Consider the following 14,720-nt stretch of genomic DNA (forward strand, 5'->3'; position numbering starts at 1 on the left):
TAATTTTTTCATACTTTATGTTAGTTTTACGTCAGGTCAATACACTCATAAAACTTGCATGCAGCAATCTCTAGGTTTAGATATGTGATTGTAAATGTAATAAAAGTTTTTAATATGTGCACTATTTATTCTGTTAGTTGTTTCTAAATATATTTGTTACTTTTATAGGGCAATAGGAAGAAGCGGAAGAGGACAGAGTCTCCTGTCCCAATGCCTCAAGTAAGTTATTTTTTGCAGCAGAATTGGAAGTAAATAGTGGTTCTAATCTGGTAGCATTTTAGACACCTTTTATTTAATGAGAACAATATTTTTTTTACATATTTCACAACACACTCTTAATACCCAAAATTGTTTGACAAAATATATTAAACACACCAATGTGAATTTGAATTTTTGACACTAAAACTGCATTAATCTTCAATACTATTCCATTTTTTGTATAAATATCTCTCTGTGTGACCACAAAAGTAGAGTTTAACTGTACATGTTGTTTAGAAACCTGAAGCATCATTAATGGAGATTTCTACAAATTTGTGTGTTTTGAGTCTAAACTGCTAGATGCTAAATTTTTTTCTTTAGAATCCATACAGCATCTCAATTTATCCAAAATAAGTGCATTTCTACAGTATGTTAATATGTAGTAAGGTTCTGCAAATGTATGCAGATCCTTAAGAAGTAATTATTTTTCCACAATATTTATTCTGTTTATATTTCCATTGTAAAAGTTTACGTATATTGTATTTCACAACATATTTTGAAAAATAATGTTGGCTATACGAAACTAAATCTTAACAATTTCCATCATACCTTCAACATACATATCTCGAAGATCATGCAATTATGTTTTTAACTGCAATTAAAAACTGCAGAATTCTATGTGGTGGGTGATTTCAAAATGTTGCTTTTATAGATTCTAATAGTTTACCAATATTTATTTAAAATTTTGAATTCATTTGTTTTATTTAGTTTTGTGATTCAGAGGTGTGTTTTGCATACCATTCTTTTAGTAAAAGAAACTCAGTTTTTGAAATGGCAATACAAATGTGCGATTTTATGATTTGTGGGCAGTTACCATTATGCCATCAAAATGCTTTTCTAAACTTTAAGAGAAATTAAATTTAATAAAATTTTTTAATTTCATTTACTTTCGAATAGAATCTTAACATAGCAGCATAAACATAAATGACATGCTGTAATCTCAAGCTTTTTATATGTGATTGTAAATGTGAGAAATATTTGTAATATGTGCACTAACTACTCTAATAGTTGTTTCTAAATACATTTGTTACTTTTGTAGGGCAAGAAAAAGAATAGCAGTATTTACTCCACACCATCCACCTCCTCGTATCCTGGTCCATCATTCGGTGGAGAATCAAGCGAAATACCTTTTTGGCATCCCCCCGAACAAAGTGATGTGATGAGGTTTTTGTTTGGGGACCATTTGGCATCCCTGTGTGAGGAGCGCCCGGAGCATCATACACCCCCTTGTCCCCCCATCGCTACACCACTGCCATCATTCCCTTCCGAAGTACGTTTTGTACATCTTCATATATATTGTTTGCAACAGAACTAGAATTAAATAATTGTTTAAATCTGGTAACATGATAGTTCCATTTCAGATAACTTAAAAGATTTTATTTTGTATTTAAAAACTTTGTTACAGCGAGTCATCCGGGCAGTGATGAGGTCTTAGTGACCAGGGCACAAAGTCAGGTCCCTGGGACGAGGACATCATTAATTTTAAGACAAATTTAATTAAATTTAATTTTATGTAATTTAATTTGTTTCATATTTTTCAATTTTTAATGGAGATATTTCGAGTTTTTATGTAATTTTGTATTGCCGCGAAGTGAGAATTGAATTGAATGAGAAATATATCTCAAATTGAAGGAATTAAGTTTAAATGAAATGTAGCAAAAAATTTGTATACTGTAATATGCTATTACAGTATACAAAATTTACCACTGAAAGTCATGTGGTGTCCACATCAGAATTTTTTATGAGGATTTGCCTTAAATAGAAATGGCAAAGAAATGTATAGAATGCTATATTTTGTAATTTATAATGTTTTATATTTAAAAAGGCCAAAAGATGAATATTTGGGTCAAAATATTTTTGTAAGAAGTATGTATATCTGTGGTAAACAGACAAACAGTTGTGCAGGTAAAGGCCAGGGAAGGAATTTTGCTTGATTTGTCATGTAACTTGATTTATGATGCAATTTGCACATATGTGTCTTCAGTTTTGATTGTGTTTTTACAAAAAATCTTGGCCTGTCTGCAGGTTGGCTTATAAACTGGTTATCATAAATTAAGGAAAAATCAGAAAAATAGCGATAACTCCCACAAAAATAAGCCAAACCGTGTAAAATTTGCAAAAATAAGCCAAACCGTGTAAAATTTGAATATGTTGCCAACTAAGAGTAGCTGAGTAAAACTGCGATATGCAAATTAGTGGCGCTGCTTTCGGAATACGTCATCTGCAAGGAGCATAAAAGTCCATGTTTGAGAGCAAGCCCACATATTTCACTGTGATAGTGACATCAGAAATCTGAGATAGCCAATTCGTAACAATGACCTCCAGCCATCGTCTGCCTGCAGAACTGCAATGGAGAGCCATTGGGAGACTAGAGGCAGGACAAAGTCAAACAGAAGTGGCCAGATGGTTAAATGTGAGTCCTTCTGTGGTTCGTAGACTTTGGAGGCAATTTCAAACCACAGATTCGGCATCTAGGAGGTTCAGCCAAGGACGGCCAACTGCTACGATGAGCGCCGATGACCGATATTTGAGATTATGTGCCAGACACCGGAAGGTTGGTGTCAACGTCAACTGTGTGTAGAAGGCTTCATGAAGGTGGTCTGTATGCGAGGCGAACAACCATTTGCGTGCCGCTCACGTCTTGCCATAGGAGGGACCATTTTCAGTGGTCACTACAACATGTCCACTGGAAGCTTGATCAATGGAGGGCGGTTGTCTTTACGGATGAGTCAAGGTTTAGTCTAGAAAGGGACAGTAGGCGTTATTTGATATGGAGAGAGAACCTAGAACCCGTTATCTGTCAAACATCCGTGCATACGGAAGGGGCAGTGTCTATGTTTGGGGTGGCATCTCTTTGGGTGGACGCACAGACTTCCATATCTTTACAAGGGGAACCGTGAATGCTCAGAATTATAGAGAATACCACCAATGCTCAGAATGCTCAGAATTATAGAGATGACATCCTTGATGTTTATGTGCGCCCATATTCTGGGGCAATAGGTGAAGCTTTCCTGTTGCAGGACGACAATGCAAGACCACACAGGGCTCACATCATAGATGATTATCTTCAACAGGAAACAATTATGCGCATGGAGTGGCCAGCTCAATCCCCGGGCTTGAATCCTATCGAGCACATTTGAGATGCTTTAGGGAGACGTCCAGCTGCTCTCAATCTGCCCCCTCAGACCCTTGTCGCGCTTGCAACTGCTTTGCAAGAGCAATGGCTCTCGCTTCCTATGGAACTGATAGACTGCGTAATTGAAAGCATCACACATCGCTGTATTGCTTCTAGAGGCGATCATATTCCATATTGAAGGCATAGCAAACTGACATCTTCGATTTGTTCATTTTATACGTGTACTAATTTTTATACTACCATATTTGTCTGATAATTTCTTTTTATGTTATTTGATACCTTACTATGTGTTGTATATTGTGAGTAAGTTTCATTAAATTCTACATGTAACTTTTTCAGTAATCGTGATTTTTTAAATTTTTCCTTATTTATGATAACCAGTGTATTTGGAAATGTTTGGTAGTCTGTTAAATGGTTGCTGCTGTTGCTTTAAGTATTGTTTTCTTGCTGTCATTTCACTGTTGCAATAGCAATTCTACTTTCTGTTGTCATTTATTTTTGCCTAGTAACTATTTCATATATCATATAATCTGTATTTCGTACAATATTTCATAAAAACGTTCTTAATAAATAAAGTTAGGAGGGAAATATATTATTTTGCATATGTGCACATGAATGTTTCTCCAGGGTTTGTATGGTCCTTAAGAGTCCTTAAAAGTTCTTAATTTCAACCAAATTTGGCAAGAGGTCTTTAATTTTAATCATCTGAAATTTGTCGGTTTTCAGGACTGCCATTTTGAATGTGAAATAGTACTTTGAATAAATATTTTGGCCTTTCACTGAGATATATAGTTATCTTTTGAATGGGTGAATAGGTTCATGGATTATAATTTGTTCCTATTTTTAATATAAACGGTGGGATACTCAAGTTTCTAAGCAAGAAGTGAAACGCATGCTTTTCGAAATTATTTCATTTTTTCTAATGAAGAGCTCTAAACAACTTTTTATGTTTTGGGAATGTGAATTCTTAATTGAACGGTTCCAAGTTTGGCGACTTATGAACATTTTGTCGATTTTAAGATTATTTTCTGTAGAAAACTTTTAATTCGGAAATTTGGTAATTTTCGACGATATTTTTTAAAAATATATCATTGATGAATTTCTATTCTATAATTAATAATGCTAATATATTGAAATTGTATTTAAAAAATAACATTAAAATGAAACATTTGTATTTTTTGCTATCATATAAAGTGACAATACTTTTGATTATAGCAACTTATTATGCAATATTTTGAATCTGAAAAATTAACAAGACAGTAAATGCTTTCCGCTTTAAAACCCACGTAGTCCAGTTTTCTCTATAAAATTGATTTTATACTTTTTCCCTCTGATTTTTTTTTTCAAAATATTTCTGCCTTTTTGCTGTTACAGAATTGGCAAAGGTAATATTTCTTTAGGATTTTAGACATTGCAACTTGAAAAGTTTAGAAGGATTTGGATATATGCACATAGAAAAAGAGATCGGTCACATTTCGCTTTGTGCCGGTATCTGTGCAATTTCTATTTCATTAAAAATAAGAAAACTTTCATGTAGAATTTTATTGAAAACTAAAACATTTTTATTGTGATCGCAAAGAGGTGGCACATGTTAAATGATTCCCAGGCACCCAGTTGCCCGTGGCTGTCATACAGTTATCTCAAGGTTTTTACTTCCCTATACGAAGTAAAAAGGAAGTATGGTAATCACGAAAATTTTCAGGCAACATATTTCAACAAAAATATCCCATTTTGACCTCTTTCAAATGCAATTTAACAATGTATTTCCATGATATTTGTATGTAAGGACAGAATAAAACACTCTTTTCCTCCAAAAAAATTATAAAACTGCTTTAAAATGAATTCTGAAGAGAATTTTTCGTTGCTTCTGTACGTACGTAAGTATCTCGCATAACTCAAAAACGAGTAGCCTCAGAACGTTGAAATTTTGTATATAGGACTGCTATAACATGTAGATGTGCATCTCGTATTTTGGTTGCAATCGGCCACAACAAATGTATATAAATATATTTATATATATATCCACTCTGTTACCCGGCTCAGTGATCTCAGTTTCTTTACTCTTATATGTTTGTAAATTGTACATTATTTGCTTTAAAAATGATTGAATTATGTTGTTCTTATCTTCCGGTTAAGGTTTTTATGCTTTGAGTAAATCTGCATGCAATATTTTTAGAATTATCAACAATTTTAAAATTGTTTAAGTGCTATTGCTTGTTTACGTTTGAAACAGCAGGATAGTGGATTTGTTGCCAATCTAGAGAAACTTAGCTTCGCAACAACAAAGATAACGCCTTAATTTATTATTGCGAATTAAATCATGCTTAATCCTTTCTATAATTTTTTTCAAGGAAATAAGTGTTTAAGATTTACTTCGTAATTTTTAATATAGATATTTTGAATTTTTATGTATTTTTGCCTTCTCGCGAAGTGAGAACTGAATTAATTGAATGAGAAATACTCAATCGTCCGTGAAAAACTGTTTCTTTTTTGTTTTGTTTGCTTAATTTCTTTTATACATAGTTCTAGCTTCTAGTATTTGAATAGAACATGTGGCAACGATTAGATAATTCTTTAAATGATATAAATTTTGTGCATTCTGAGTTATACTATGAACGAAATATAATACTGTTAAGTAAATCTAGCGCCAGAGTGTTGCTATGGTAAACAAAGTGAATTTTAAAGAATGCATTTATTCTATTGTGGTTCATGCGCTGTTGGAGAAGTAGGTTTAATTCAATCTAATAAGTTTAAATGAAATGTAAGAAAAAATGCATATAATTTAATGTTCCGTACAAGGAAGTCATGTGGTGTACACTTCATATTTTTTATAGTTTGTAAATGTGAGAAATAGTTGTAATATGTGCACTAACTATTGAAAGTTTCTAAATATATTTGTTACTTTTACAGTGTGTGGCATCCCCAACTTCTGCATCCCCTCCTTCACCTCCTTGCCTGCCTGAAGTAAGTTTTGTGTATCTTTATATATATTTAAAAAAGAATGATTAAATATCTCTAGGTTACACAGATTTTAGTAATCTCTGAGCAAAATGCTCTGGACATGCACATTTATTACTTCCTTGTATGAAGTAAAAAGGAAGTATTGTAATCGTGAAAAGTTTCAGGCAGCAAATTTCAACGAAAATATCCATTCTGACCGCTATCGAATGCAATGGAACGATGTTTTTGCGTGATATCTGTACGTAAGGACAGAATAAAATACTCTTTTCCTTCCAAAAAATTATAAAACTGCTTTAAAGTTAATTCTGAAGAGAATTTTTCGTGGCGTCTGTACAAACGTATGTATTTTGCATAACTCAAAAACGAGTAGCCTCAGAACGTTGAAATTTTGTATATAGGACTGCTATAACATGTAGATGTGCACCTCTTATTATGGTTGCAATCGGCCGCACCAAACGTATATAAATATATTTATATATATATCCACTCTGTTACCCGGCTCAGTGATCTCAATTTCTTTACTCTTATATGTTTGTAAATTGTACATTTTTTTGCTTTAAAAATGATTGAATTATGTTGTATATATTTTTTACTTTAATAGTGTGTGGCATCCTCAACTTTTGCACCACCTCCTTCACCTCCTTGCCTGCCTGAAGTAAGTTTTGTGTATCTTTATATATATTTAAAAAAGAATGATTAAATATCTCTAGGTTTTGATATGTGATTGCAAATGTTAGAAATGTTTGTAATATGTGCAGTAACTATTCTGTTAGTTGTTTCTAAATATATTTGTTACTTTTATAGGGCAATAGGAAGAAGCGGAAGAGGGCAGAGTCTCCTGTCCCAATGCCTCAAGTAAGTTATTTTTTGCAGCAGAATTGGAAGTAAATGGTGATTCTAATCTGGTAGCATTTTAGACTCCTTGCATTTAATGATAACGACATTTTTTTACTTATTTCACAACACACTCTTAATGTCCAAAATTGTTTGACAAAATATATTAAACACACCAATGTGAATTGGAATTTTTAATTCTAAAACTGCATTAATCTTCAATACTATTCCATTTTTTATATAAATATCTCTCTGGGTGACCACAAAAGTAGAGTTGTAACTGTAAATGTTGTTTATAAACCTGAAGCATCATTAATAGGGATTTCTACAAATCTGTGCATTTAAGTCTAAAATGCTAAATGATAAATTTTTTCTATAGAATCCCTGCAGCATCTCATTTTATCCAAAATAAGTGCATTTCTACAGTATGTTAATATGTAGTAAGGTTCTGCAAATATATGCAGATCCTTAAGAAGTAATTATTTTTCCACAATATTTATTCTGCTGATATTTTTTACATTGTAAATGTTTCTATATATTGGACAGAGCATATTTTGAAAAATAATGTTGACTATACAAAACTAAATCTTTAGAATTTCCATCATATCTTGAACATACTTATCTCAAAGATTATGCAATCATGTTTTTAACTGCAATTAAAAACTGCATAATTCTATGTGGTGGGAGTATTCAAAATGTTGCTTTTATAGATTCTAATAGTTTAACATTATTTATTTAAAATTATGAATTCATTTGTTTTATTTAGTTTTGTGATTCAGGTATGTATTTTGCATGCCATTCTTTTAGTAAAAGAAACTCAGTTTTGAAATGGCAATACAAATGTGTGATTTTATGATTTGTAGGCAGTTACCATTATGACATCAAAATGGTTTTCTAAAATTTGAGAGAAAGTAAATTTAATAAAATTTTAAAATTTCATTTACTTTCAAATATAATCTTTATATAGCAGCATAAACATAAATGACATGCTGTAATCTCAAGGTTTTGATATGTAATTATAAATGTAAGAAATACTTGTAATATGTGCATTAAGTATTCTAATAGTTGTGTCTAAATATATTTGTTACTTTTATAGGGCAACAGGAAGAAGAGGAAGAGGGTGGAGTCTTTGACCCCAGTGCCTCAAGTAAGTTATTTTTTCAACAGAATTGAACGTAAATGATGGTTCTAATTCGGTAGCATTTTAGGCTCCTTGTATTTAATGATAACGATATTTTTTTTACGTATTTCACAACACAGTATACTAAAGCAAGTCTCTTTCATTCAAATGCGAAAAATTGTACGACAAAATATGATTAAATATGCCAGTGCAAACTGATGGCACAGATGATATTTGCAACTGCGGGAAACTTTTCTTAAAAACCTGATATTTATAATTCTATATGTATGCTATAACTGTCATAAAATAGTTACGTTTTCTATTGTTGTCGTGTCGGTGTGAAGTTGGCATGTAGATTATATTTTCTAAGAATTATGTACTTCTCATAAAAAAACACTTTATACTAATACATAAAGAGAACACTTTATGAGGTTAATCAAAACAAGCCTTACACCGTTTATCAAAATCATAATAATCCCTCTAGATGCCAGACACATTTTTTAACTCAATCTTTTACAATCTAAGAAAAAATATCATTGTTGCCAAAACATTAAAACTTAAAATTATCCTTTATAAGCAAATACTGTGACATTGGAGGGTTATAAAATCTGTGGCTTTTATCAAGTTCCCCCGCTTTATGTTTTTATGCTTCTTTCCCTCAAACAAAAGCTTACTTAGTTAAGATATAATAATCTGCTTGCTAATAATAGAAAAAAGTTAATAAAATATTAGTAAATAGTGAAAACTATTGCCAGCTTGTGAATGAATTGCCGTCTAATTTTAATTCTCAATGCCATGGAAAGGGTTGGTTACCTGGGTAACCAAAGAGCTGACAAACTATGCCCAGTTTTATTTATTGTATGCTGCCAAATTTTTTATTGTTTATGAATGAAACTTTTTGCTTGAATTTCCAAAGATTATATTTCTAATTAAAAATTTTTGTTTCAGCACCGCCCAGTCACGAGGTCAATGACGAGAGCTTGTGGGACAGGGATGCCATTTCGGGTAAGACAAATGAAATTTATGTTTTATCATATTTTTCAATTTTTAATGAAGGAATTTTTAGTTTTTACATATTTTTCTCTTGTCACGGAGTGAGAACTGAATTAAATGAATGAAAATATATCTCAAATTTGAGGAATTAAGTATAAATTGAAATGCATTAAAAGTGTGTATAAATACTCCATACGAGAGAGTCATTGTGTTCACATCAGATTATTTTTAATAAGGAATGCATCTGAAAGATTTAAAATTTGCACATATGTGTCTTCAATTTTAACTGAATTTTTGTAACAAAGTCTGGATTGTATGCAGGTCGGCTTATATTTGGAAATGTCTGGTACTTTGTTAAATGATTGCTGCTGTTTTTTTAAGTATTGTTTTCTTGCTCTTATTTCAGTGTTGCAATAGCAATTATATTTTCTCAATTGTCTAGTAAATGTTTCAAATGTCATATAATCTGTGTTTCGTACAGTATTTCAGAATTTCATTTCTTATAGTATTGTCATGGAATTGTATTGTTGAAATGTGCCTGATCTTAAAGAAAGTTTTCCATCAAAAAAAACGTTCTTAATTGCATTAAAAAAACATGAAAGCGGTGTCTTTAGTGCAGGTAGTAACCACCACCGTTATTTTATGCCATTGTTTTGGTAGTTTTTCAAAACGTTTGGCCCAGAAACTTGATGACTGCGAGTCCAAAAACATATCAACTTCATTTTGACCTCCTGTGTGGAATGGAAAACAGCACCAGCAAGATGTAGCTGCAGTTGTAAAAAAAAAAAAAAAAAAAGAAGGTCTGTGAAAGCTCGAAAATTCACATCCGGCAAAACGGAACTGTTTGATAATTTATATTAGTTTTCACTTGATTTCAGTATTTCATAAAAACTCTCATATTGCTTTTTCAAGATGTTTGACATCCGATTGTAAATTTTAAGAAATACTTGGAATATGTGTACTAAGTATTGAACGTTTCTAAGTATGTTTGTTTTGCGTTTACAGAATGTGGCATCAGCTGTCCCACCTCCACCTCCTCCTCCATCATCATCACCTCTTCCTGCACCATCTCCTCCACCTGCACCACCTTGCGCACCTAAAGTAAGTTTTGTGAATCTTCATACATATTATAAAGAGAATGATTAAGTATCTGTCATTCAAATTCATAATTCAACTGAAGTTTTTCTTAAAATTTTATTTAACTTTTTTTTATCAGTAGTCAGCTTAGTGTAGGAGCTTTTATTAGACATCTGTTTTTAGTTTTAATTTACCAGTTGAAGTTAATGCCCTTTCGGGGAGCATTATATGTGTAAATGTTTAAATAATGTAAAAATAAAGTAACACCCTTTATGGTTATTGCAATGAATCATTTCTTTTTATAGAACATAATTTTGAGACGTTCATGGGTAAGTTCTTCATACTATAGCAAAATGTAGCAGTAAAGAAAAATAAAATAATAGCCTCATAATTTCTTCTAAAGATGCATAAAAATGTCAGTCCATAGGACTTACATCAGGTCAAGAAAATATCTTACACTGTTGTGAAGCTAGTTGTCAGCAGCTTGGAAAATGATTTAACTTTGTTCCATGTTCTAACAGAGTTTATGCCCCATCTCATACTTTAAGTGATGACTGACATAATGAGTTGTTCGCGGAACTGCCTTTCTCATCCTCTACAGCTGTAATATTTAAAGAGTAGAAAAATTAAACATGAAAGACACGAAGGATATTTTTCTTGATTATTTACTGCTTATAAAAAAATCTATAGGTCTTTTTTCTGCACTGATCTCATGGATATATATCTGGTACCTCTTTAACACAATATATTTCAATTTAAAGCATGCAGAATTCCAGGTGTGTTTCCTATTTGAATGCTTCATGCTTAATGTGAGTGGTGTAGTAATACAGAATGAGTATCGAAAACAGTATCAAAGTAATGTCCCATTCATCAGACTCCATTTTCATTCCTCTTTCAAAATCCAACATACACAGATTTGTTTGAATGCACACATATTTGTTTGAAGAAGCTTAGAAATTCACATCTAGCAACTCATAGATTTTATAATTTAGATTAATTCTACTTAATGTCCGTACCTCTTAAAAACTGGCCTACAGTTATCTCAAGATTTTCCCTACCTGATTCGAATGTAAGAATATTTAGAATATGTGCACTAAACTACTAAAAGCTTCCAAATATGTTTGTTTCTTTTGCAGGAGTGCGTGAGTTCCAGTCGGCGTCGGCGTCTTCCGCCTCGGCGCAAACCGCCCGTAAGTTTTATTGATTTATCATACATAGTTATTTAGTTTCAGTGGTTTTAGTAGACATCAGTACCTAGCTGTAATTTTCCAAAAGTTAGTTAAGTGTCGTTTGTTTGGAGTGTGGCGATACTGAAGGAACTTGTTTTTGTTACTCCCCAACTGCATGCCCAAATTTCTAGCTTTAACGGATATTTTCAAGATGTGTGAGAAATACTTAATGCTCCATCGCTGCCGCGCTTGGTCTGATTTATTCTCCAACTCAAATATCTTCAGTGTTGATTTAAGGAGTAGTTATGATGAGTAATTGTTGTGATTAAAAGTTTATTATTTAAAATCGATCATCTGTTTGTGTTTATTCAGTGGTTCTCAACCTTTTCACTAACGTGTACCATCTAAACAAAAACTGAAAAACTTATGTACCACCACTACATTTTACAATGATTATTTTTCAGTTTCTCAATAGAAATATTAAAAAATATATTTTGCCATTTTCACAACCTATTGGCTGTATGTATTTCATATGCACACATAAGAAATATTAGATTAAAAATTGGTTATGATTTTAATTATCAAAATTTCCTCTAATAGCTTTAATTTTAAAATTTAGTCTGAAATTTGGCTGTGCTTAAAATATTTGAATCTCTTTATGCCTGGTCTTATTTCACTTAGTTTTTAACCGTAAATTAGGATCCACTTATGATTTTATTCTGTATCTATTTTTCAAATTTAACATGGAAGAAAATCTTTGTTCACACAAATAGGTTGTGCATAATAAATAGGCGATATAAATTTAATAGGTTTATTTGAAAATGCCTTTAAATTTTTTTCAGTTCAGCCAGAAGTTAACAAATGTGCTATTTTTGAAATCTTCAGTTAGAGTTTGACCACAGAAAATTTCTCTGAATTGTTCTTTTTCCAAACGAGATAAAATTTCAGGTACATTTGAGCAAAATTTTCTTTTTCATAATCCTTGGGAAAATACATGTTGAAATTATTTATCAATTAAAAACAATTACTTTTAATGTCAGACATTAATTCTTTTATTTCAAATTATTTTCGATTAGAAAATTTTCTAAAATATGGTAAAATGTTTAAAATATTAATATATATTTCTTAAATTATTAGCTCGAGTTTTTTATCAGTGCATTTATTGGTAAATAAATTAACACATTGTCCTTGCTATCCTAAATTTTATTCATTTAACTTTCCCAAAATATCGGCTAAATATGCTAAACATGCCAACCATAATTCAGCGAATGAGCGAAACTGACCTGATGAAGTGTTGTGATGTTTTCAGCGATATCTTAACAGATGAAATTACTGGGTCGAATGTTGATGCTCATGATATATGTGCTGAATTGGGCAACTTAGCAGGTTTAGTGCAACAAAGTACTGGTGCTTTTAAAAGTCTGCAGTTCATATACGAGAACATTTTGCTAGATTCTTTCCCAAACGTCTCTGTTGCATTGCTTGTCACTTTGACATTTCCAGTAACTGTCACGTCTGCTGAACGCAACTTTTCAAAGCTAGATAATTAGATAATTTTAGATTATACCGTCCGTTATACATAAATCGCACACGCAAAAACGTATTCTGCACTTGCGCACACGCATATGCGCAGTGGTAAAAGGTCTTGAGCGCACGCGTAAACGCCTATGCGCATTTGTCTACTTGGCGCATGCGCAGAAAGTTTTTAGCTTTGAGGTTCAGATTATAGATCATTCCGGAGTATGGGTGTCCTAATTAACGACTTTTGACTGTAATAAAATTACACAGGGTGTTTTCCCATTAAGGTTTGAATTGCATATCAGGCTCCAATGCTTACATGTACATAATAAATTAGGTGATACTCAGTTTCCTGAGTCCTGTAACATGATGTAGATATACGGATAAAATAATTATTATACATTTACATGCACATATACAAGGCAGCACTTAAATTGTGCCAGAGCCTGCCTCCTGTACTTCTTAGTTTTAGGGATAAATCATAATTCTAGACGGAGTGCATGAATAATAAGGGTCTGGCACTTCTTGTATGCAGATGAAGAACAATTTCAGTAGAAATCTGATCTCGAAAATTTTATTTTTAGCAAAACAATATTAAAAATCGCTTATTAACTTTAATTTAGCTCTGTACATTTTATTTAATTCTAATCATTTAATTACTTTACTCTTTTATTATTTTAATGAATAATAATAATTAATCATTAATTAGTTGAACAATAATTATTAATTAAATAACAATAGGAATAATTATTGTTAATATTAATTAAAAATTATGAATACTTATTTAATAATTAATTAATCTGGTAATAATTAACTTTAATTTTTTAATTATTAATAATTTTTAAGGGCCTTTATATTTATTTATTTACTTTTGTTCCTCTTTCCTGATGGTCTTGCATAGAGCTCCGGCACATCTAATTTTAGAAATTAAGCCCTGATACAAAGTGTTTTTACATTAAGGTTTGAATTAATTGCATACTAGCCTATAATGCTATATTAGGTAATACTCAGTTACTTGCGTCATCAGTACACAATAGAGTAGATTCTTCTGGCATATTCATATAATATTATGTATGACATATATACAGATAAAATCCCCATTTATGTCTTCCCGCGGCATCCAGGAAAGGTCAGGAAATGTCCAGACTAGTTTTCCGACAAACTGCATACGTTACGCATGCCAATTAATTTTGCTCTTCTGGAAAGCATGCCTTTCAGTCAATTTTCACAGTCTCAGGGAGGGGGGCTTTTCCATGTTTTGCCTAGGGCCCCATAACACCTGAGAAGAGCCCTGGCAACTCTTATAATAAAACATATGTAAGTCCCGTTGCATAATTCTCCAAATAATCACTGCTGCGATAGTATTTGACCTACTTTGTAAAAAGGCTTTCATCGATTTCTACTATTTTGTTGGGCCTTCTGATTTTACTGAAAGCTTTGTTTAGTATTCCTGCAAGCAACTGTCCCAATCTATTAACATTTTGTCAACCGTCCGTTTAAGAAATAGAATGCAGTCACTGGATTTCTGGAGCTAATTTTGTAAAACAAAAGGGGGCTCATCGAAAATTATGCTTACATCAAATGAAAGCACATATATTATAACGTCATCCTTATCTGTACTTGGTGTTAAATTATGCTGGTTGGCAACAGTTTT

At 31.9% G+C, this 14,720-nt stretch overlaps 1 protein-coding gene across 1 annotated transcript in view; it reads left to right on the top strand.

The window, feature by feature from the left end:
• The window catches only part of LOC118180582 (uncharacterized), a 61,320-nt gene extending 48,599 nt beyond the window's left edge, over positions 1–12,721 (top strand). The window contains exons 17-24 of the mRNA XM_085817796.1: positions 169–219; positions 1,298–1,528; positions 6,305–6,358; positions 7,160–7,210; positions 8,286–8,336; positions 9,258–9,314; positions 10,308–10,403; positions 12,686–12,721. Of these exons, the coding sequence (XP_085673922.1) occupies positions 169–219; positions 1,298–1,528; positions 6,305–6,358; positions 7,160–7,210; positions 8,286–8,336; positions 9,258–9,314; positions 10,308–10,403; positions 12,686–12,721 (627 nt within the window). The remainder of the gene's footprint in view (positions 1–168; positions 220–1,297; positions 1,529–6,304; positions 6,359–7,159; positions 7,211–8,285; positions 8,337–9,257; positions 9,315–10,307; positions 10,404–12,685) is intronic.
• Positions 12,722–14,720: the final 1,999 nt, after the last annotated feature.

This window comes from Stegodyphus dumicola, chromosome 5 (assembly GCF_044657685.1).
Source record: "Stegodyphus dumicola isolate Sdum_Otavi_A_Nest chromosome 5, ASM4465768v1".
In the NCBI taxonomy this organism is placed as follows: Eukaryota; Metazoa; Arthropoda; class Arachnida; order Araneae; family Eresidae; genus Stegodyphus; species Stegodyphus dumicola.